Genomic DNA, 24,771 nt, shown 5'->3' on the forward strand with positions numbered 1-24,771 from the left:
AAAATAGTAATGTTGCACGACATAGTCAAAAGATATTGCTATGGTGTTTTAGTGCACACCTTTCTCATTCATATCCAAAGATGGTTCCTTAAGAATCCCAGATAGCTGCAAGTTCATTTTATCTTTTGAATTTATTTTTATTTATATATATTTATTTTGCTTTGATTTGAACATTTACTGAACAGGAATCATCTATATTTCCATTCCATATGGTCCTGTTTTCTCTCTCTCTCTCAGTAATGAATCCCTATTCATTACCAGTATTACTGCATTTGATGATATTACTTCCATAATATCAGTCCAAATTATTTTGCTATGCTCATGTATGATTGGTAGCTGTCAATGCTCTATACAACGAACTTTGTGATATTTTAAACCCTAATTGTGGGGAATCCTCATCAATGTTTCCAGTGTAACCACAGATAAATAATTTGAAAAAGTCAGCACCAGAAAAAAATTCGAAATTCTATGCCCTTTTCTTTCTTCAGGCCTTGGCTTTCATCTGGAGAGTCTTGCTTCAAGGGGGTTTGTCGGATTACTGGCAGGCCTTGGACTGCAATTTTTCTGGTATTCAAAAGTTCAGGCAAGAAGTTTCAGCATACGGGCTTGAAGATTGTTCTGCGGCCTTTGACTCCAGTTGACTTCCCACAGCAAACCAGAAGTTGCAGCAGGTTCGCTGTAACTTCTGGTTCGGACTCCGCCTATGGTCTGCAGCTCGCCTCCGCTCTGATTCCGACTGTCCTATGCTGTGGTTCCAACTGCCTCTCTCTTTAGTAACTGGGGCCTTCCTCTCCTCTTCTACAGATTTCTGATGACTCTCTGCTGACGACTGCCTCCCGATATTCATCTCAGTTCCTTTTTATTTTCCCATTCTCCGGACCTTGCACTAAGGGTTGTAAACCTCGAAGAAAATCGGCATTTCTCCTTGATCCTTTTATTAAAGCCGGCCCGTTCTTTTTTCCTTGTCTTGTTGGGCAGCGGAAATTTCTCTAAAACTAGTTTTGAGGGTATTCATGCGCAGAGCCCGCAACCACTTCTTACACACACACACACACACACACACACACACACACTTTATCGAAAACAACTTTTCTTGTGCTCTTTATATATATCTATTATACAAAGTAAACAACTTTTAATGACTTAAGGGTCAAAGCTGTATAACTGAGAGGAGACCTCCACATAGCCTTTAAAGGAATGCGGAGAACCAACTAGGGTTTCTGACCTAATGTCCAATCCTCACCTTCTCGTGGTGCACCCTGTTGGGTATCTACTTGGATACTGAACAAACGAGGATGGGCTGGTAATTTGGGATTTATCCGACCAAATTGTATTCTTATTGGTTAAACCAAAAAAAAAAAAATGATGGTACGACATGACAAAATTTCATGCTGGCTGGGGCGTCGCCCGGTTAAACAAGGGCCCCCCCCTGTTTTCACCAGGGAACCAGGTCGAACAGTGAAAAGTCAGCTACTGAAACAAATCTGAAAACAAACAACTCAACATCACCAGAGTTAAAGATCGGTACTATCAACATAAGAAGCCTGAATTGCAAAGAAATGGAGCTAGCTGGGGAATCAGATAGGTACCAGATCGACATAATAGGGATGATTGAAACAAAAAAGACAAACTGGTGAAATCTTTCTGAGCAATAAATACAAAATGTTATATTCAGGCAATGACAATAAAGGAAAAGAAGGAGTAGCCATACTATTCAACACAAAATACGAGGCTAATCGTCTTGAATGGCAGTCAGTCTCAAGTAGAGTGATGTGAGATAATATCAGAATGGGGAACTGGACAATGAGACTTATTTGTGCCTATGATCCCATAGAAGGTTCTATTAAGGAAGAAGTGCAGGAATTTTTTGAGGCTTTAGAAAAGCAACTGACACAATGAAAAAGGAAAAGTTGGTCCTTGTTGGGGATCTAAATAGCAGAGTAGGAAATGATTGTGAGACATACAAAAATATTTTGGGAAAATTTGGAGAAAAGAGCAAAGCTAATAATAATGGCAAATACATGTTGGATTTCTGCTCTGGACATGGACTGGTTATTACTAACACTGTTCCAATATAAAAATGTGCACAAATTCACATGGAGAGAAGAGGCAAGGAATAAGAAAAGTCTCATTGACTATGTTATTGTTGATAGTGATGTTTTCTCCCTAGTGCAGGACACCAGAGTGTACAGAGGATTTGAAATTGGAAGTGATCACTATTTAGTCTTGAGCAGGATAGAATTGAATTTCATATTGAAAAGAATAACATGTAAGAAAGTTTTAAAGTGAATAAAAGTTGAGCAGCTCTCAGATGTGAACTGTAGACTAAAATACACAAAGATTATTGAAGAAAAAATGAAAGAGTTTAAAAACAGGAATCAAACCTTGGAGATTCAGTGGCGAAAAAAGAAAACATTGATTGATTCCGCCAGAGAGGCATTTGGTGAGGTTGTCTGCAAGGATAGAAAAATCAGAACTCCATGGTGGACACAGGAAGTTAAAGAGGTAGTGAAGGAAAAGAAGAAAGCATATCAAAAGTTACTGTAAAATAAGTCAGCTTGGGCTCTTAGAGAATACAGAGACAAATGCAAGATTATGCTAAACACTGTGTAAAACTAGCTAAACAAATGTCATGGGAGGACTTTGGCAAGAATATAGAAAATAAATATCAAGAAGGTGGCAAAATATTCTGGAGGTTGTTGAAGAAGCTTAAGAATGGAGGGAAGAGTGCTGTAAAAGGAGTTAGAGATGATAAAGGAGACATGAAAATGGGAGAAAAAGATATCCTTGAAGTATGGAGTAATTACTTTGAAAAACTGCTAATTGAAACAAGCAGTGATGACAGCACAGTGGTAAAAAACACTGACCAGGCATGCAGTCAGGAATACATATTCATACTTGAAGTAAGAAAAGCCATCAAAGGCTTGAAATGTGGAAAGGCAGCAGGAGTAGATGATATTTGACCAGAAATGCTGAAGTATGGTGGTATAAGAGTCTTACAGTGGCTGCACTGCATAGTTCAGAAAACCTGACAGAGGGACGAATTCCTGATGATTGGAGTAGAGCTCTCATAGTATCCATATATAAAAATGGAAATAAAACTGAATGTGAGAATTACAGGGGTATTTCCCTACTGAGTGTTCCTGGCAAGATCTATGCAAATATACTGGAAAAACGGTTGAGAAGAATTGTGGAAGAAAAGCTTGGTGAAGAACAAGCTGGATTCAGGCCAAATAGAGGCTGTCAGGATCAGATATTCACTTTACGACAAATAGTCAAGAATGCATGGTATATAACAGAGATCTTTAAGTTTTGTCGATTTGGAAAAGGCGTATAACACGGTGCCGAGAGAAGCTATTCAATATGCTACAGTTATATGATGTCAATGGGGCATTATATCAAGCAATACTTAGTCTTTATTTGAGCTGTAAGTCAGCAGTTAGAATTGAAGGAAGTACAGGAAGATGGTTTAATGTTAAATCTGGTGTGAGATAAGAATGTACATTATCCCCTCTTTTATTCATGATCTATATGGATCACATTATGAAGGAAAGTGCTATTAAACATGATATCAAAATTGGAAATGTTAATGTCAGCTCTTTGCTTTATGTGTATGATGTTATACTTCTAAATAAATCCACTACAAGTCTGCAAGATTCTCTGACTGAATTGAATAGCTGTTGTAATAGATATGGTATGAGGGTCAGCAATTAAAAGACAAAGACGCTGAAAATAGGCAGAATCAATGAAAATGTCAACTGTGTTTGAATGCAGAACCTGTGGAACAAGTAAAACATTTCAGCTACTTAGGCACGATTTTTAGTGAAGATGGTAAATTAAATATAGAATTAGACAACAGAATCAGTAAAGCTGGTATAGTGGGATGTCAGTTGAATAAATTCATGTGGAATAAGAGAGAAATTAGTCAGAACACTAAATTAGCTGTATACAAGGCAGTGTTCAAACCAGTTTTAACTTGTGGATCTGAGAGCTGGGTCAGAAGTAAAACACTTGACCAAAGACTAGAGACCACAGATATGAGAGTCCTGAGAAAGATTATAGGCGTGAACAGATGGAATCAATGGCAATATATTAAAAACGAGGATATTAGGAAAGAACTTGACATTGTCAGCATCCAGGAATGTGTTAGCAGAGCTAATCGCAGGTGGTCACTTAAACAGAATGGGTGAAGAAAGATTAGCAAAACAAGTGTTCTCTGCCAGGTTGGCAGGAAAACGACCCAGAGGAAGACCAAGATATAGGTGGATTGATACAGTATACGAAGTGCCTTAGACGATAGAAATATAAGATCTGATAATGTTGGAGTCTTGACAAGTAACAGACCGATTTGGAGGAAAATTGTAGGTAGGAAGTTAATAATGATGTAATTTTTTTCATGTAGTAGTATCATATCCTGTACGCCCCTTGAGGATACATGGCAGGAATTTGATGATTTATACATGTTTAATAGTAAACAAGTTTCTTGTGCTCTTTAAACATAGCTGTTACATAAGCTATGTATGAAGCTTGTGTAACGCTTCAGTTAAAGGAGTAAATACAATTAATTCCCATAGGGTTACTTACAAAAATATCTAGCATGAAAAACATAGAAACAAGCAAGGTTATTTACAGTTCTCGTGGGACTTGACCTCTGTAAAAATCGATATAAAAGGGCTTTGTCATTTTCAAGCTACATAGAGTTTTTAGTACATCCTATATTTCTTTCTCCCCTTCAGCATGAATCGACTATTCTTGGAGCCAAGCAAAGCTCTACAAAGTATGGGTGTACTATATAACAACTGACCAAATGCAAGCAAATGTAACTGTTCTGCAAGAAGAAACAAAAAAACAAGTAAGACAATTTGAAAGAACTTAATATGTATACAAAATCATCAAAAACGAAAGATGAAATAATAAAATCAAAAAATTTGAGGATAAATAAAAAAAAAAAAAATTAAAAGATGTTATAAAAGGGACTGCATCTAAAAGGAAAAGAAGTAATAAAAATGTAAAGATGGAGAATTTTATGTATCATCAAATGAAAAGTCTTCAGGCTCGGAAGAGTTTATGGACTATGAAGAACCATCTCATGCTAATAAAGGGAAAGCAGGAGATGTAATTAAAGAAAAAATAATAGTTTGCTGATTCAAAGTTTTCTCAATACAATTATCATATACATGGGTGGGGGGTGGGGGGGCCAGCTTCCAAATCAAGAATGATTTGTATGAAATTGAAATAATGGGAAGCAAGTGTTTAAAAAAAAAAAAAAAGAACTAAAACAGTTGATCCTTCACAGATTGAAGACCTCATCAGGTTCATCCAAAATCTAGAAATTAAAATTACCGGTGACACTTTATTAATCATAGCCTCTCCTTTCTGCATAACCTCATTAAATATACAAGGATTCCACAGGCAAATTAAAGAGGAAACTAATGCGATGCCATTGTAAAATTTACTCTTTTAATTGTATTTGATATGTCTACTGTGCCTTTTGTAAAATTATTATTACAATTATTTTTATTTATACTTGATTCTAAATGTCTATTCAATATTTATCCATTACTTGTTCAATTATACTTAAGAGTTTATTCTTCACTTGGTTAGACTATAATAAGTTTAGTTCAATCCTTTATTCAAGTGTGAGCAAACAAAGTTTGCACCTGAAAGTATCTTCGGGACTGAGGTAAGGTAGTACAACACTAGGCAACTCGTTATAAAGGTGGAGAAAGCTCTCATCACTCCTATCTCCCATAATGCAAAGCACATACCGGTTTCGAAATTTATGGGGAGCCTTACCCCAGTCCTGAGGATACTCTCAGGCCAAACTTCGTTTGCTCACACTTGGATAAAAGATTAAACTAAACTTATTATACTTATTAAATTCTTGTCGTAACACCGAGCTCTAAATACGTTGCTTGATTTAGTCTTCTATTTTTAATCCTCTCATTCAACTTTACTCTCCCCCTTGTCTCAAGGCCATAATTATGATTCTACACTTGCATGAAACTTTAGAACTAAGAAATTGCCTCTGGCCAGAGCCAATTTCTTTGTCTAAACTACTAGTGTTTTTCTATTTTAATTCTGAAAATTTATTTGGTGGTATCAACTGTGCCATCAGGATTCACAGGAGTTGAATATTCTTCCAAAGAAAAACACTCAGCAAAACACTGAACTTTCCTCTCTTATACTTATTACTAAATCCAGCAACGCAAAATTACTAATTTTCAGTCATGGCTACTTCACTCTCTAGCTCGTATAGATTCGATTTTTATGAGCAGTGCATTGGTATGCAGGAATCAGGCAAATTATTTGACAAACAAAATAATTTATTCATTCTAATTGAATGTACATTAAAAATTAACACTAAACTCACAAATACTTCAGGCTCTATACTTCTAAAGCGATATATGCTTGGAATTATGTATATTCCTACTAGTTTAACAATCTCTCCAACACAACTTGTCTAAGGTAATAATTTAGCTATCACTTAGTCATATACAGAGCAAACTTACACATGCTAAACAATAGACAAGCTTAGCTAATAAACAATATTAAGCATATTAAATTTTCACCTTGCATTTGCTTTCTTACATTTGTCTCTGTATTCTCTAAGAGCACAAGCTGACTTATTTGCCAGGAACTTTTGATATGCTTAAGTCTTTTCTTTCACTGCCTCTTTAACTTCCTGTGTCCACCATGGAGTTCTGATTTTTTTATCCTTGCAGACAACCTCACCACATGCTTCTCTGGCTGAATCAATCAATGTTTTCTTCAAGGCTTGCAACTGAATCTACAAATAAGTTTTAAAAGAGGTAAACTGTGAGTAGACATATCGGTACACAATAAATAACGGAAAAAACTCACGTAGAAAGATTATTTATTAGTATAATTTTCGCTTGTGTGTCGCAGGCATCTTCAGTACATTAAGCTCAAAATTAAACACTAACTGACAATTCCAAAAAGCGCCACCTGATCTTTCCTAACTTTTTATTGTATTAATTTTTTTTTTTTTTTATAGGAAAGTTATTGATCTTTTTAGTTATCTTACACCAGCTACTTAGGTGGCACTTTTTGGAATTGTCAGTTAGTGTTTAATTTTGAGCTTAATGTACTGAAGATGCCTGTGACACACAGGCGAAAATTATACTAATGAATAATCTTTCTACGCGAGTTTTTTCCGTTATTTATTGTGTACCGAATCTACAAAGTTTGGTTGCTGTTCTCAAACTCTTTCATTTTTTCTTCAATTGTGTATTTTAGTCTACAGTTCACTCAGAGCTGCTCAACTTTTATTCGCTTTAAAGCTTTCTAACATTTAATATGAAATTCAATTTTATCATGCTCAAGACTAAATAGTGATCACTTCCAATTTCAAATTCTCTGTACACTCTGGTGTCCTGCACCAGGGAGAAAATATCACTATCCACAATAACATAGTCAATGAGACTTTTCTTATTCCTTGCTTCTTCTCTCCATGTGAATTTGTGCAACATTTTTATGTTGGAACATGATAGTAATAACCAGTCCATGTCCTGAGCAGAAATTCAACAGATATTTGTCATTATTATTAGTTTTGCTCTTTTCTCCAAATTTTCCCAAAATATTTTTGTATGTCTGACAATCATTTCGTACTCTGCTCTTGTAATCCCTTACAAGGACCAACTTTTCCTTTTTCATTGTGTCAGTTGCTTTTTCTAAAACATCAAAAAATTCCTTAACTTCTACCTTAGTCTCATTGTCCAGTTCCCCATTCTGATATTTGCCCACATCACTCTACTTCAGACAGCCTGCTATTCAAGAAGATTAGCCTTGTATTTTGTGTTGAATACTATCGCTACTCGTTCTTTTCCTTGATTGTCATTTCCTGAATATAACATTTTGTATTTATTGTTCAGAAGGATCTCGCCAGTTTTTTTTTTTTTTTTTTTTTTTCAGTCACCCCTATTATATCGATCTGGTACACATCTAATTCCTCAGCTAGCTCCATTTCTTTGCCATTCAGGCTTCTTATGTTGATAATACCAATCTTTAACTCTGGTGATGTTGAGTTGGGGTGTGTTTTCAGATTTGTTCCAGTAGCTGACTTTTCACTGTTCACCCTGGTTCCCTGGCAAAAAAAACGGGGGCCATGTTTAACCAGGCGATGCCCCAGCCAGCATGAAATTTTGTCATGTTGTACCTTTTTTCTATATTGGTTTAAGCCAATAAGAATATAATTTGGTCGGCTGAATCTCAAAATGTCTAAAACAGAGTTAAATATTCCTATGAAGAAAAGATGGAAGAAGAGCAAATGGGATTTAGAAATAACAGAAGCTCGGTAGATGCAATTTTCACACTAAACAGATTAACAGATCTTATGAGAGACAAAAATAAAAAAACTACTTCTGTTTTATCAACTTCTAACAAGCTTTTGACTCAATAAACAGAAGCAAACTAATAGTGAATTACAAAAATCTGGAAACTGATCAAATAGCAGTTCAAAAGGAGGTATGCAAAGCTGTCCATTGTCACCGTATTTATTCATCCTGTACCTAAAAGAAGTCATAGACGAAGGAGAGACCTGTGATGGCATAACTACAAATGGAAAAAATATAACACATTCAAAGTATGCCAACGACATAGGTTATCACTACAGACAGCCAAGAAAAATGAGAAAATATCCTGATCAAGCTACAAAAAGCAAGTAACAAATATGATATGAAAATCAATTTTAGTAAAACAAAACTAATGATAATAGGTACAAAAAATAGATAACAATAAAATATTAAGCAAAGAACACTCGAATTAAAGATATATAAAACAATGATTATTCCCACAGTACTCTATGGCTCAAAATGCTGGATCTTAAGGAAAAAAAGAAATGGATAAACTCAATCCCTTTTAATGAAATGCCTAAGAAAAATCAATAGAACAAACTGAACAGAAAGAAAAACAAATGAAAAAGTCAGAGAATAACTTAACTTTAAAGACAGTAATTACAGCACTAAAAAAGAGCCAACTAAGCTGGTTTGGACATGTTTCTAGAATGAATGAATCCAGAAAGACTACCAAACATACTATTAAATGGTAGAATTGAAGAACAGCCCAGCAGAGGAAGACCAAGAAAGAAATGATTGACAGCATTAAAGAAAGCACCCACTTAAACTCCATAATAGAACTTCATAAAAAGACAACAGACAACAAGAAATGGGAAAAATTCATCTTTGACGAACTCAACCTGCCATGAGTGGAAGAGAAGAAGAAGAATGGTTTAAAATTTAAGGCTTGTTTTGATGGAAAGATGGAACTTATTTTCATTCTTTCAACAAGTTCCATCCATTTGTTTATTATTTTTTTTTTTTTTTCTGTTACTGATTCCTGATTTAATTCTTTCATAATTTCTTTTGTGATCGTATATTGATTATATTTTGCAGTTTTTCTCATAAACTTCATTTCAGCTATTAATCTTTTGTCTTTTTGTTTTATTGTCCAGATTTTGTTTCCATACAATAAGACATGGTAAGGCTCATGTATTGGTATACTTTAGTATGGTTTGTTTTTGAACTAGGTTAGGTTTAAATATAGACTTAATTACACTTGTTATTTTTAAATATTTTGCAATTTTTTAGTTTATATCTTTTTCATATTCATATGTAATCATACATCCTAGGTAGTTAAATGAATTCACCTGTTCTAAAATATTAGCAATGGAAATATCTTAATAGAATTTACAGAAGCCAACAGACTCTACATCATGAACTCATTCTTTTTAAAAAAAAAAAAAAAAGAAATGGACATTGAGAAGTCAAAAATGAAATAAACTATATCCTCTGCAGTAGGAAATATATAATACATGATATAACAGTCATAAATCAGTTCAGAACACAGTGACCGTTATATTTCTACACACTATACTTATATTTGATTGATTGAATTAAGACTTTATAAGGATTGTTATGCTACATCATGTCACATGCTTACTTATAATACATCATATGTTGGCATATATAGCTTACTAGTAGTTTTATAAAGTTCAGTTTTAATATTGATTTTTACAAATTTTCTGTTTTATTTTAAAGTTTTGCACTAGACAATCATTTAAAGAAGACAGTATTTTATTAATTTGATGACATACTAATATACAATAAATAAATGAAAAATAAGCATTAGTATTAAAACACCTGTATTTTAAAACCTTAGTGCTTGCAGCAGATGGGAAACAGCAAAGCACGTGCAGTATATGAAGCTAATCTTCCTGATAATTTCAGAAGACCTCAGACTGACTCGTATCCTTGAATTTTAGTATTTCATTAAGAAAGTTTTGAATAGGAATTAATCTTTGTACTGTTTTTTCTTCTCTTGCAAAATAGGCAGAATGTTCTATATTCAATGTGTGTAGAACTCATAATAGGTTTGTGGAATCAGTTGCCATTTTGAATAAAAGAACATAATCAGTGATTAGTGCTTTATATCAGAGCTGTTATTAGGGATATACAAACACAAGTTAAATCCAGCATATGGTAAACCATGATAAGAGTTAACCAATTAATCTTTATCTCTCATGGTTAAAAAATATCAAAATAATTTCAAAGTTATATGCTTACAGCAGAGATTATGCTAGTTGATAATAACCTAGAGTTTTTATGTTAGCTATGATATAAGAAACATTAGCTATCTTCTGACTTTTAAAGTGCATTATTACTTGATATAATTGCAGGCGATTCTTTGTTTTATAACAAATTTATATTTTATAATTTTTACCTACCATATATTATCGCGTATAACGTGAACTAGAAATTTTGTTTGAAAACTAGCCCTAAAATGCCATGTCCATGTATAATGCGTTCTGTTAATCTTGTTCCATAACATTCTAAATAATAGAATACGAATTAATGAAAGAAATATTTACTGATCCCTTTGTCTCTCCATATTCTAATACTACATTGAATAATTTGGGTGAGATAGCATCTCCTTGGCATACTCCTTTATTTATTTGAAATGGGTTGCTTTGGTCATATGTTAGTTGATCATGCTATGTATAAATGCTCTGGCTTACTACTTATCCTCTTTGTGTCTCATGGCACTTAAGGTCAAGACCTCTTCCTGAATGTTTCCCTTAACCGCCCTTTCTGATAACATAAACCACCACTCATGAGATAGTGATTATTTAATAATTTGCTTATCCTCTCAGTGTTTAAAGAATATTATACATTTTTCATTTGAGTTTTTTTCCATTCTATGTCATAGTTTTTCTCTGATTTCAGGGATAAATGGGTGGAGTAAAGTGTTTATGAATTCATTTCTTTAATGATACTTCCCTGTTTTTAAGATCATGTTGGATTGTTGAAGTACAAGGCGAGCTAACTAAAAAAAAAAAAAAACAGGGTCCAAGACTTAGGGGTGCTTAAGGGTCAAAGCTATATAAATGAGAGGAGACCTCCACATAGCCTTTAAAGGAATGCGGAGAACTGACCAGGGCTGCTGACCTAATGTCCAATCCTCACCTTCTCGTGGTGCACTCTGTTGGGTATCTACCTGGATACTGAACAAACGAGGATGGGCTGGCAATTTGGGATTAAGCCGACCAAATTGTATTCTTATTGACTAAAACCAAAATACAAAATGATGGTACAACATGGCAAAATTTCATGACGGCTGGGGTGTCGCCCGGTAAAACAAGGCCCATTATTTTCGGCAGGGAACCAGGGCGAACAGCGAAAAATCAGCTACTGGAACAAATCTGAAAACACATCACAACTCAACTCACCAGAGTTAAAGATCGGTACTGTCAACATAAGAAGCCTGAATGGCAAAAAAATGGAGCTAGCTGAGGAATTAGATGTGTACCAGATCGACATAATAGGGGTGACTGAAACAAAAAAGACAAAAACTGGTGAGATCTTTCTGAGCAATAAATGCAAAATGTTATATTCAGGCAATGACAATGAAGGAAAAGGAGTAGCCATAGTATTCAACACTAAATACGAGGCTATTCTTCTTGAATGGCAGGCAGTCTCAAGTAGAGTGATGTGGGCTAATATCAGAATGGGGAACTGATTTATTTTGCCTATTGTCCCACAGAAGATTCTACTAAGGTAGAAGTGGAGGAATTTTTTGAGGCTTTAGAGAAAGCAACTGACACAACAAAAAAGGAAAAGTTGGTCCTTGTTGTGGATCTAAATAGCAGAGTAGGAAATGATTGTAAGACATACAAAAATGTTTGGGAAAATTTGGAGACAAAAACAAAGCTAATAATAATGGCAAATACCTGTTGGATTTCTGCTCAGGACATACATTGATAATTACTAACACCATGTTCCAACATAAAAATGTGCACAAATTCACATGGAGAGAAGAAGCAAGGAATAAGAAAAGTCTCATTGACTATGTTATTGTTGATAGTGATGTTTTCTCACTAGGGAGAAAACATCGTTATTGTTGATAGTGATGTTTTCTCCCTAGTGCAAGACAGCAGTGTACAGAGGATTTGAAATTGGAAGTGATCACTATTTAGTCTTCAGCAGGATAAAATTGAATTTCATATTGAAAAGGATAACATTTAAGAAAGTTTTAAAGCGAACAAAAGTTGAGCAGCTCTCAGATGTGAACTGTAGACTAAAATATACAAAGATTATTGAAGAAAAAATGAAAGAGTTTGAGAACGGCAACCAAACTTTGTAGATTCAGTTGCAAGCCTTAAAGAAAATATTGATTGATTCAGCCAGAGAGGCATGTGGTGAGGTTGTCTGCAAGGGTAGAAAAATCAGAACTCCATGGTGGACACAGGAAGTTAAAGAGGCAGTGAAAGAAAAGAAGTAAGCATATCAAAAGTTCCTGGCAAATAAGTCAGCTTGTGCTCTTAGAGAATACAGGGACAAATGTAAGAAAGATAAACAAAAGTCATGGGAGGACTTTGGCAAGAACATAGAAAATAAATATCAAGATGTAAGATATTTTGGAGGTTGTTGAAGAAGCTCATAAATGGAGGAAAGAGTCATGTAAAAGGAGTTATTGATGACATGAAAACGGGAGAAAAAGATATCCTTGAAGTATGGAGTAATTACTTCGATAAAATTGCTAAATGAAACAAGCAGTGATAGCACAGTGGTAAAAAAACACTCAACAGGAATACATATCCATACTTCAAACCATCAAAGGCTTGAAATGTGGAAAGGCAGTAAGAGTAGATGATATTCGATCAGAAATGCTGAAGTATGGTAGTATAAAAGTCTTGTAGTGGCTGCACTGCATAGTTCAGAAAGCCTGGACAGTGGGATGAATTCCTGATGATTGGAGTAGAGCTATCATCTATCTATCCCAATGGCTTTAACAGGCCTTTAAGGCCCACAACCTTCCAAGCATGCTTGGATTTCGTAACCGAAATACGAGGATAGAATGGTCACTCCTATGCCTCAAGGTATTCTTGGCTGTATCCCTGTGTGTTCAAGGGGCCGGTTTGCCTGCTTGCGGGATGAAAAACACCAGATAAACTGGCGGAAAAAACCCTACTGCCCGCGCCCAAGACCGGCTAACTTGGCTATGGCTGAGGAAGATCCTTCAGCTCCTCACGTCTCCGACGGGAATCGAACCTAGGACACTCCTTCCCCAGGCATATGGTTGCGAAGCGCAAAGCCACTAGGCTAACCGCGCGGACGTAGAGCTATCATAGTACCCATATATAAAAAGGGAAATAAAACTGAATGTGAGAATTACAGAGGTATTTCCCTACTGAGTGTTCCTGGCAAGATTTAAGCAGGTATATTTGAGAAACGGTTGAGAAGAATTGTAGAACAACAAGCTGGATTCTGTTCAAATAAAGGCTGTCAGGATCAGATCTTCACTTTATGACAAATAGTTGAGAAAGCATAGGAATATAACAAAGATCTGTATTTAAGTTTTGTCGATCTGGAAAAAGCATATGACAAGGTGCCAAGAGATGAGTTGTTCAATATGCTACAGTTATGTGGTGTCAATGGGGCATTATATCAAGCAATACTTAGTCTTTATTTGAGTTGTAAATCAGCAGTTAGAATTGAAGGAAGTACAGGAAGATGGTTTAATGTTAAATCTGGTGTGAGACAAGGATGTACATTATCCCCTCTGTTATTTATTATCTATATGGATCATATTATGAAGGATGGTATTAAACATGATATGAAAATTGGAGATGTTAATGTCAGCTCTTTGCTTTATGCAGACGATGTTATACTTCTAAATAAATCCGCTACAAGTCTGTAAGATTCCTAACTAAATTGAATAACTGTTGTCATAGATATAGTATGAGCATCAGCATTAAAAAGAAAAAGAATGAAAATAGGCAGAAACATGGAAAATATCAACTGCATTTTGAATGGAGAACTTATAGGACAAGTAAAACATTTCAGCTCCTTAGGCATGATTTTTAGTGAAGATGGTAATTTAAATTTGATAGAGTTGAGTTCGAGGTTATATCGTAGTGTGTAGTGTTCGTGCAAGCTCCTGATAAGATAAGTATTATTTTCAGTTATTGTTGATAAAATTAGTTAATATTACGTAGTTTTGTTTGCCTTGCGTATTTTAGTGCGTCTGTTTTGGTGTGTATAACTTATTATTTGATAAAACACATTGCAATAATTATGGCACCTGTACGAAGGAAAATGGCGGCCAGTAATGATGGTTCGCCATCGTTATCAAAGAACAGTAGTATAAAAGAAATGAGTCAGTGTACTACTGTGAAATGTATGCTTTACGGAGTGTGGATAGAAGATAATAAAGGATTGAATGTGTGTAGAAAATGTAGGGAGAATGAGGAATTGAAGTGTATTTCGGATCGTGAGTGTGATATTTTTGTCAAACTTCAGAATGAAGAAAATAGCGATATGACAAGAAACGGCAAGGTTGTACATGGGAATTATGAGAGTGGGAATGTAGAAAGTGTGAATGATAGTATAAATGGTTTCTCAGAGAATAAAAAAGATGAGATAGATGCATTGAATGAGATCTTGTTGTTGAATGGTGCGATAAAAAGGGCAAAACAGCAGCTAGAGTGCATGAACAAAAGTCGACTGAATGAACCAACCAATAATAAAAGGTATGACAGGAAAAATAGGCGTATGAATGTGAACATGAACAAAATGAAGGATAGAGTGCTGTATGGAGACTCGTTAGTACGAGGTGTGTTAGTAGAGGATTTGACAAAATCGTACCAACCTGGTGCGACCATAAAGAATGTAACTAAGTCTATTAGAGAGCAAAAGGAAAGGGTGAGAGAGTTAGAATGATTAGTCTTTTGCCACGATATGACAGTGAAATGTTTAAAAGGAGGGCCATAATTGCGAATGACTTTATGCGTGGGTTATGTATGACGAGTGGTGTGGAATTTGTGGACGTGTGGAGTGAGGTTGATGGGCGAAAGGATCTATATATGATGGATGGCTTGCATTTGAATGGTTATGGTGTAAGAAGACTTGAAAAAATGTTGCTGAATGTAGTGGATGTGCAAATTCAAGGAAACTAGATTTGTTAAGGGGGGGGGGAGTAGATATACAGTCCTTAGGAAGGCAGTTGAATGTAAGAATGAATGTAATATGCTAGAGCAAATAAGGACAACAAACCAGAGTGGGATAGTTAATATAAGGCATCAAGGTAGGGTTGGGGGTAATGGGGGTCTTAAATTCATGTACACTAATACTAGGAGTATTAGGAACAAGAAGGATGAGTTTTTGGCCATGGTTGGCACTTCCAGACCACAGGTTATTGGTATTAGTGAAACATGGCTGACTGTAGATGATATAGCTAGTGGGATTGAATGTGATGGGTATAGAGTGTTCAGGAATGACAGAGAGAATAAAATGGGGGGAGGAGTATTGTTGATGATAGCTGATGAGCTACAGCCAAGGAGAATAGAAGTTGAATTGCAGGATAGAGAAAAGAGCACATTTGAGGCCATTTGGTGTGAGATTGTGGCTAGCAGAACCAAATATACAATTGGGTGCTGCTATAGACCAGGTGATGGAAAAGATGGTGGTGACAATATGCACAAGCAAATAGAAGAAATGAGTGGAAGGAGGGTGATTATTATGGGAGATTTCAACTATGGTCGCATTGATTGGAGTGAGGAGTGGGCACACGGGAGGAAGGAATTGGATTTTATGCGGTTATTAAGGGATAACTATCTGCGACAGCATGTAATGGAAAATGCTAGGGGTCAGAGAGTGCTTGACTAGTAATTACATCTGAGGATTTGGCTGTAACAAATATGACCACATTGCCACCAATCGGTGAGAGACTGATCGTAGGGTCTTGACTTGGGAGGTGGCTAAACGTGTAGAATTTTCAATTAAGACAGGGTACATGTGGAATTATCGGGCTGGAAAGTATGACAAGCTTAGGAGATTGATTGGCTCAGTGCCATGGCATGTACAACTGCAAGGACTAGAAGTTGATAGTGCATGGGAGGTAGTTAAGAAGTGCTTGCATGAAGCAATGGCTGACTGTATACCTAGAGTCCGAATAATAAATCAAGTAGGGGTTAAATGGATGAATAACACCATTAAGCTTGAGCTGCAAAAAAAGAAACTTTGGAGGGAATTTAAGGAGAAAGGTGACCGGCAGGCACATGAACGGTATAAAGCGCAGGCCAGAAGGGTGATGAATGTGGTAAGAAAAGCAAAAAAGGATTAGGAAAGAACATTGGCCATGCAGGCTAAAGAGAATCCTAAACAGTTTTTTAGATATGTAGCAAGTAAAAGGAAAAATGTACATGGCAGAATGATTTTTAAAGAATGCCGATGGTAGGGAGGTAACTGAATCAGTTGAGATAGCTGAGTTACTGAGTGAGCACTTTGCAAGAATATATCATCCAGGTGGTGATATTGCAGAAACGAATAAACCAGTAGATTATACAGGAATTGTGGTGAATGAAGTGGAGGTGAGTAGTCTATTGCATAACCTCAGTGTCAATACATCTGTGGGATTGGATGGTATACCAGCTCATGTAGTACGAGAAGCAGCTAAAGAATTGTCAGTACCCTTGACCATTTTGTTTAATTTGAGTCTCAGGTCTGGGTTAGTCCCGAGCAGGTGGAAGGAAGGGAAAATAGTTCCACTGCATAAAGGTGGTTCCAAGACTGCTGTTGTAAATTACCGACCGATTAGCATATCAGGCATCATTGTCAAGGTCTTAGAGAAATTAGTCAAGAAAAGAATACAGGATTGGATAGATGAAAATGGGATATTGTATGGGGGACAACATGGTTTTGTGAAGGGTAGATCATGCCTCAGTAACTTGCTCACGTTTTATAACACAGTGACGGCTGAACTGGATAGGGGTAATGGGTTTACAGTGATACTACTGGACCTTGCCAAGGCCTTTGACAGGATACCACATGGAACCCTAATCAGTAAACTGGAGCAGATGGGGATAGATATAGGGTTGGTAAGATGGATAGGAGGGTGGTTGAAGGAGAGATACCAGAGAGTGGTTTATTCAGGAGTGGAGTCAAAAAGACGTCTTGTGACTAGTGGAGTGCCGCAGGGCTCTGTTCTTGGACCACTGCTTTTCAATTTGTTCATCAATGATATTGGAAAGGAATTGAGAGGAAGTGTTCACTTGTTTGCTGATGATGCAAAGTTGGGTAGAGCAATTGTGAGTGCACAGGATGTCAAAATTTTACAGGATGATTTGGATAGTTTGGAGGACTGGGCTAGGAAAAATGGATATCAGTTTAATGTGGCAAAGTGTAAGGTTATGCACTTTGGGGTGAAAAGAATAGCAGCAGTATATCGCATAGGTGGAACCGTACTCCAGGAGATTGATGAGGCCAGGGATTTGGGAGTACTGGTGGATAGGGAGTTGAAGTTTAGGGGGCACATTGCAAAATTAACTAAAACAGCTCACCAAATCACTTGGTGATGGGGAGGAAGTGGAGAGGGTCCAGAGACGAGTGACCAAGATGATAGCAGGTCTGTGGAATGAACCTTATGAGAATAGGTTGAGGATTTGTGGGTTGCAGAAATTGGACGATAGGCGAAGTAGGGGTGATATGATTGAGTCATTCAAATTACTGAAGGGTTTTTATAAGATTGATCCAGAAGATATTTTTGAAAATATGACTGGTGGTGGGAGGACTAGGGGCCATGCATGGAAGCTGGGCAAGAGCGTGGTTGACAAGGGTGTTAGAGCTAGGTTTTTTACTTGGAGAGTGGTGAATGAGTGGAATAAGCTTCCAGAGTCTGTTTTGGGTGCTACGACCATGAATGAGTTCAAGGCAAGATATAATAGATACTGTGTAAATGTTGAATAGTTGTTCCAGACATGATGTTAGGGCCTCCCTCGATGAGTCTGTCGACTCCTTGGAGTTTCCCGGAACAATAATAATAATAAAATATGGAAATAGACAACAGAATCAACAAATTGGTATGGCAGGAAGTCAACTGAATAAATTTATATGGAATATGAGAGAAATTAGCCAAAATACTAAATTAGCTGTATACAAGATAGTGTTTAAACCAATTTTAAATTATGGATCTGAGAGCTGGGTTAGAAGTAAAACACTTGACCAATGACTAGAGACTGCAGATATGAGAGTCCTGAGAAAGATTAGGGGGATGAACAGATGGCAATATCATATTAAAAATGAGGATATTAGGAAAGAACTTGATATTGTCAGCATCCATAAATGCATTAGCAGAGCTAATCTCAGGTGGTATGGTCACTTAAACAGAATGAGAGAGGAAAGATTTGCAAAACAAGTGTACTGCCTGGTTTGCAGGAAAAAGAGCAAGATATAGGTGAATTGATACATTAAAAAAGTGCCTTAGAAGACAGAAATATAAGACCTGATAATATTAGAGTCTTGACATTTAACAGACTGATTTGGAGGAAAACTGTAGATAGGAAGTTAGTAATGATGTAAATTTTTCATGTTGTACTATCATATTGTTACACCTGATATCTTAGGAATATAATATTCTCAGCCATCATGGTGTAACATGAAGAATAAATATCATAAATTAAAACCCCTGCATAAAAAAATGAATTATTTAATGGAAAATTTCTTGCATCCAGTAATATGTATAAAACGTAAGGGTTGTTGTTAAAGTAGCTGATAAAGGAAGGAATGTATTAATATTGTAATATGACTTAAAATAAGGAATTCTAACTAAATAAGTAGCTAACAAAGGAAAGTATAGATTAATATTGTAATACGATTAAAAATGAGAGAGTTAAGTAAATAAGTAGAAATGGGCGAGTTATAAAATACGTTATGTGAGAGATTAAGTTATTAAGTAGAATTCATAGAAAAAGTTTGAAAGGGGATTAAGTCAGGCTAGCACAAGAAAGGCAAAGCTATCGCTTAGGGCCGATCCCCCGGATTGAAACATTGAGAACGGGCTTGCCGATCAAATGACGTTTGGCGAGAAAACGTCACCCTAATTGGTCGATGATTAAAAAACAAGTAGAAGGAGGAGAAAGGAAGTAAGAAAAGGTGCCATTAGGGGAGCAGCTATAAAAGGGTTGGTAACCCCCTGGAGGGGACTTTTTTTTTGGATAGTCGCTTTTGGCCTTGGAGTTTGGTTTTGGTTCCGGTGGAGTTCACGGGGTTTTCCTGAGTGGCGACAGGGGTGATATCTCCTCGTCACAACACAGAAACGAAAGCGAGCGGGATTGCGATTCCCGTTTTCCCGAGTAGGAAGCAAAGGAAAAATTGCCATAGAGTCCTAGAAAAGGAGGGATCTTCTTCGTTTCGACACTAGTGATAACTACGCAAAGCAGAAAGCTGTAAAGAGATCGATGTCCTCGTTGCTGATAGTAGAGCAAATATATGTGTGTTAAAGTATTCCAGAGTTACGAGAAGTTATACCAGAGGTTCTTTCGGAAAAGAATAAAGGCCCATACGAATAGCTCAAGAAAGGTACTGTAAATCATAACCTATGTTAGCTAGAAATTTGTCTGTGAAAAGTATTGTGATTCCAATACAGAACTGTTGAAGTTATACTAGGACTTTAGTATATGATAGAATGTGTTATGTGTAGATTGACTAGTGTTAAAGATTTGTGAATGATTAAGAGTCCTAAGGTATTTTTGCATGTCTATTATATTGCACAAGATATTTAAATGACATAATTGTGTGTTAGTGCAAATAACGGAATAGTGTGAATTAAGTAATTACGTATCCTAAGAAGTGAATGCCTAATGTAATGTATAAAATATTTGAAATGTCACAGGTATGTGTTAGCAGTGAATGATTTGTTAATCTACTTCAGTATGAATAATCAGATAGTGTGAATTGATCTAATTTGTTCACATCAGGTGAATTTATGAATTAATGTGTATGGCGGCATAATCACAAAAAGCCATATTGCTTGTAATGATTTAATGTTAGTCTATAAGTATTTTAGTTTAGTATTTGAATTGTACCATGATAAAAAACGAATTTCATTTCTTGTTACTATAATGCCATCTTGTCGTTGCATCAAAATCCATTCATTTAGCTCTTCTTCGAGTTCTGGAAAGGATGCTACATCTCCACGATGGGCACGTTTCGTTTTGGGGATTTTTTCAAGACTGTCTTTTTGCTTACGCCAAAGTCTAATATTACTCTGTGCTACACCAAATTCTCTCATAGCAACACTGTTATTATGTACTTCTGCAAATTGCATGACATGCAATTTAAATTCTGCTTCAAAAAATAAACGTTTACGTTTCTGTTGGCTCATTTTCAGGCTAGGTTTGTTTAATGAATAATATTTAAAATGAACTGTGGTTAAACCGATATGCCTAACTGTGCTCTATCATTTGGCGACTGAGCATGCATCGTATCTGCACATAAAACCAGTAATGTAAGTAGCTTTATGCGCAGATACGATGCACTCTCGGTTGCGGAATGTGAGTGGGTCAAGTAGATTTTGGTTGCATAGGCATTAGGTAGTATATATTGTGTGTGTAAGTCTAATAAGATGTTATATTTTTTTAGGATCTGCACATAATTCGAACCCCTAACTTTAAGTAGCATTTTTTATCATAAATTTTTCTCATTATACGCGATAGTATACAGTATGCTCCTTCATCCATTGGTTTCAGAGAAAATAAAAATATAAATCTTTGTTCATTTAGCTTTAAGTTTCAGCTTGTTGCATTTACAATATCATATAGATGATGAATAACAGTGGAGTGTACATCTTTAGTCTTAAACCTGATTTTGCATAATATTTTTTCTTATATTTCCTTCAATTCTCACTGCTGATTGCATAAACTGCACATTGCATTTTGAACAGCTTTTCTCTTATCTGCTGGTCATATTTATTCCTCTTCCAGATCTAGAAAACATGAATATAGATCCCTGTTACATTCTCATGATTTATCAACTATTTGTCTTAAAGAGAAACTGATCACTGGTATATGAAAGTTCCACTGTAATTATGTGGAATTTGACCTTCTGAATTGTACAGAACAGCTACTATAAATCTTTTTCTCAGATTCCTTTTACACCATAATCTTTCTTCTATTTCTAAGCTTTTTTCAGTAACTTCCAGAAAGTTCTGCCACTTAACGTATGTTTATCTTTTATGTTCATACCTTTCTAAGACTTTTGTTTAGCTACTTTTACGTGTTTGCTTTGCTTTCTTACATTTTTCTCTGAATTCTTTGAGTATATGCTGTTTACTTTCTAGGAACTTTTAATATATTTCTTCTTTTCCATGACTGCTTCTTTAACTTCATGAATCCACTTTGAAGTTCTGATTTTTTTTTTTTTTAATTTATTTGTTTTATTTTTATTTTTTTAATTCTTCCACTTGAGTATCCAAGTTTGTTTGGTTTTTTTTTTTTTTTTCCCTGAAAAATTTTTATATATTTTAGTGAACAGTTCACATCTGAATACAGTGTGACTCTGATTCTTTTTAAAACTTTCTTACTTTTCTTTTCAGTATGATATTCAGTTTATCATGCTCAAAACTAAATGATCACTTCCTATTTCAGATCCCCTGTATATGCTTTCAAATCCCCTGGGTTTTTTTTCACTTCGTGAATTTGTGCTTATCTTTATGTTGAAACATGGTGTTGCTGATTTGTGCCCTGTGCAGATATTCTGCAGGTGCTTATCATTATTATTAGTTTTACTCTAAATTTTCCCATCACATTTATCTCTATCTGGTATGTATTCATTTCCTGTTCTGCTGTTTATCTCCAACTAGGATTGAAGTTTTCTTTATTTCTGCTGCCGTCTGTAATGATTCAAAATTCTTTCACTTTTTTTTTTAATTAAACCTTTCTGTAGGATCTTAACTCAAATAAGCCTCATTGTTCATTTCCCTATTTTGATGTTGGCCTACATCATTCTACTTGAAACTGCCTGCCAATCAAGAAATATCCAATATCTTCATGTTTACTGTTAAATATTGTAGCTTTTCATCCTTTCCCCGATTACTATAGCCTGCATATAACATCTTGTAGTTGCTACTGAGAGGAATCAATCCATTTTTGGCTTCTTTGTTTCGATAACACAAGATATTTCTATGTGTATTTCTCTAATTCCTCTATCATTTCTTTTTCTACTGGTGCCTATTTTAAATTCTGCTAATGTTGAGTGTGAATTTGCTAGTAGCTAACTTTTCACTTTGTCTGGTTTTCTGATGAAAATAGCAGGATTTAACTGAGCATTATAGAATTCAGTTCATTGGCCAAACTCAAATATGAATAAGTCTTTTGAACAAATCTATAATTTCAACTGATCATTAAGAAATACATGTAAACAAAAAAATCACTGCATTCTTGTTCCCCCCCCCCCCTTTTGGTAACTGTTACCTACTAATACTTGCATCTGATGAACTAGTAATTGTGTATATTATAAATTACTATCATTATCATCAACTTCCTGCCATGTACCCTCAAGGGATGTACAGGATATGATAGTACTACATGAAAAAAATCACATCATTACTAACTTCCTATCTACAATTTTCTTCCAAATCAGTCTGTTACTTGTCAAGACTCCAATACCATCATATTTTCCGTTTTTCAGCCGCTTGATGTCAGCTTGAATAAGCCATTTAAAGATCACTTACGTGAAAAATGTAGAGAATGGATGTCATCTGGTTTGGTGAAGATGACAAAGGGTGGGAATTTTTAGAAGCCTCAGATCACCCTAGTCACCAGCTGGGTTAAAGAAGCATGGGATTCGATACCATCTGAAATGATTCAATGCTCATTTCTTAAATGTGGAATAAATAATTCAATGGATGGATCCAAAGATCACGTCATATAAGAAAGTGAGGATGACGCACAACAAAATGGAGAGCATGAAGACGATGACGACAACCGCTACACTAATGACACAATCCATACCTGAATTTATAAATGAAATGTTCGATGACTCAAAAGATGAAGATGAATTTAAAGAATTTTGTTTTAAAATAAATATTCATCATCATCAAATTCTTGATATATATCCTCAAAGGGTGTACAGGATATGATAGTACAACATGAAAAATTTACATCATTACTAACTTCCTATCTACAGTTTTCCTCCAAATCAGTCTGTTAAATGTCAAGACTCTAATATTATCAGGTCTTATATTTCTGTCTTCTAAGGCACTTTTTTAATGTATCAATTCACCTATATCTTGCTCTTTTTCCTGCAAACCAGGCAGTACACTTGTTTTGCAAATCTTTCCTCTCTCATTCTGTTTAAGTGACCATACCACCTGAGATTAGCTCTGCTAATGCATTTATGGATGCTGACAATATCAAGTTCTTTCCTAATATCCTCATTTTTAATATGATATTGCCATCTGTTCATCCCCCTAATCTTTCTCAGGACTCTCATATCTGCAGTCTCTAGTCATTGGTCAAGTGTTTTACTTCTAACCCAGCTCTCAGATCCATAATTTAAAATTGGTTTAAACACTATCTTGTATACAGCTAATTTAGTATTTTGGCTAATTTCTCTCATATTCCATATAAATTTATTCAGTTGACTTCCTGCCATACCAATTTGTTGATTCTGTTGTCTATTTCCATATTTAACTTACCATCTTCACTAAAAATCATGCCTAAAGAGCTGAAATGTTTTACTTGTTCTATAAGTTCTGCATTCACAATGCAGTTGATATTTTCATTCTTTTTCTTTTTAATGCTGATGCTCATACCATATCCATGACAACAGTTATTCAATTTAGTCATGGAATCTTTCAGACTTGTAGCAGATTTATTTATAAGTATAACATCATCCACATAAAGCAAAGAGCTGAGATTAACACCTCCAATTTTGGTATCAGGTTTAATACCACTTTCCTACATTATGTGATCCATGTAGATAATGAATAACAAATGAGATAATGTACATCCTTGTATGACACCAGATTTAACATCAAGCCATCTTCCTGTACTTCCTTCAATTCTAACTGCTGACTTACAACTCAAATAAAGACTAAGTATTGCTTGATATGATGATCCATTAACACTATATAACTGTAGCATTTGGAATAGCTTCTCTCTTGGCACTTTGTCATATGCCTTTTTCAGATCTACAAAACTTAAATACAGATCTTTGTTATATTCTCATGATTTCTCAACTATCTGTCGTAAAGTGAAAATCTGATCCTGACAACCTCTATTTCGCCTGAATCCATTTTGTTCTTGAAGCTCCTTTTCCATAATACTTCTCAACCGTTTCTCAAGTATACTTGCATATATCTTACTGGGAACACTCAGTAATGAAATACCACTGTAATTCTCACATTCAGTTTTATTTCCCTTTTGGTCCAATGAGAGTTCTACTCCAATCATCTGGAATTTGTACCTCTGTCCAG

The 24,771-nt window shown here is 35.5% G+C and overlaps 1 protein-coding gene across 3 annotated transcripts in view; it reads left to right on the forward strand.

The window, feature by feature from the left end:
• Positions 1–24,771, forward strand: part of LOC150095210 (stromal membrane-associated protein 1) — a 166,750-nt gene that overhangs the window by 17,842 nt on the left and 124,137 nt on the right. For all 3 annotated transcript variants that reach the window (XM_090410137.1, XM_090410136.1, XM_090410138.1), the window contains exon 3: positions 10,180–10,265. In XM_090410137.1, the coding sequence (XP_090266263.1) occupies positions 10,180–10,265 (86 nt within the window). The remainder of the gene's footprint in view (positions 1–10,179; positions 10,266–24,771) is intronic.

Source organism: Typopeltis vanoorti, chromosome 20 (assembly GCF_054136105.1).
Source record: "Typopeltis vanoorti isolate ZY-2024b chromosome 20, IOZ_Tvanoo_1.0, whole genome shotgun sequence".
In the NCBI taxonomy this organism is placed as follows: domain Eukaryota; kingdom Metazoa; phylum Arthropoda; class Arachnida; order Uropygi; family Thelyphonidae; genus Typopeltis; species Typopeltis vanoorti.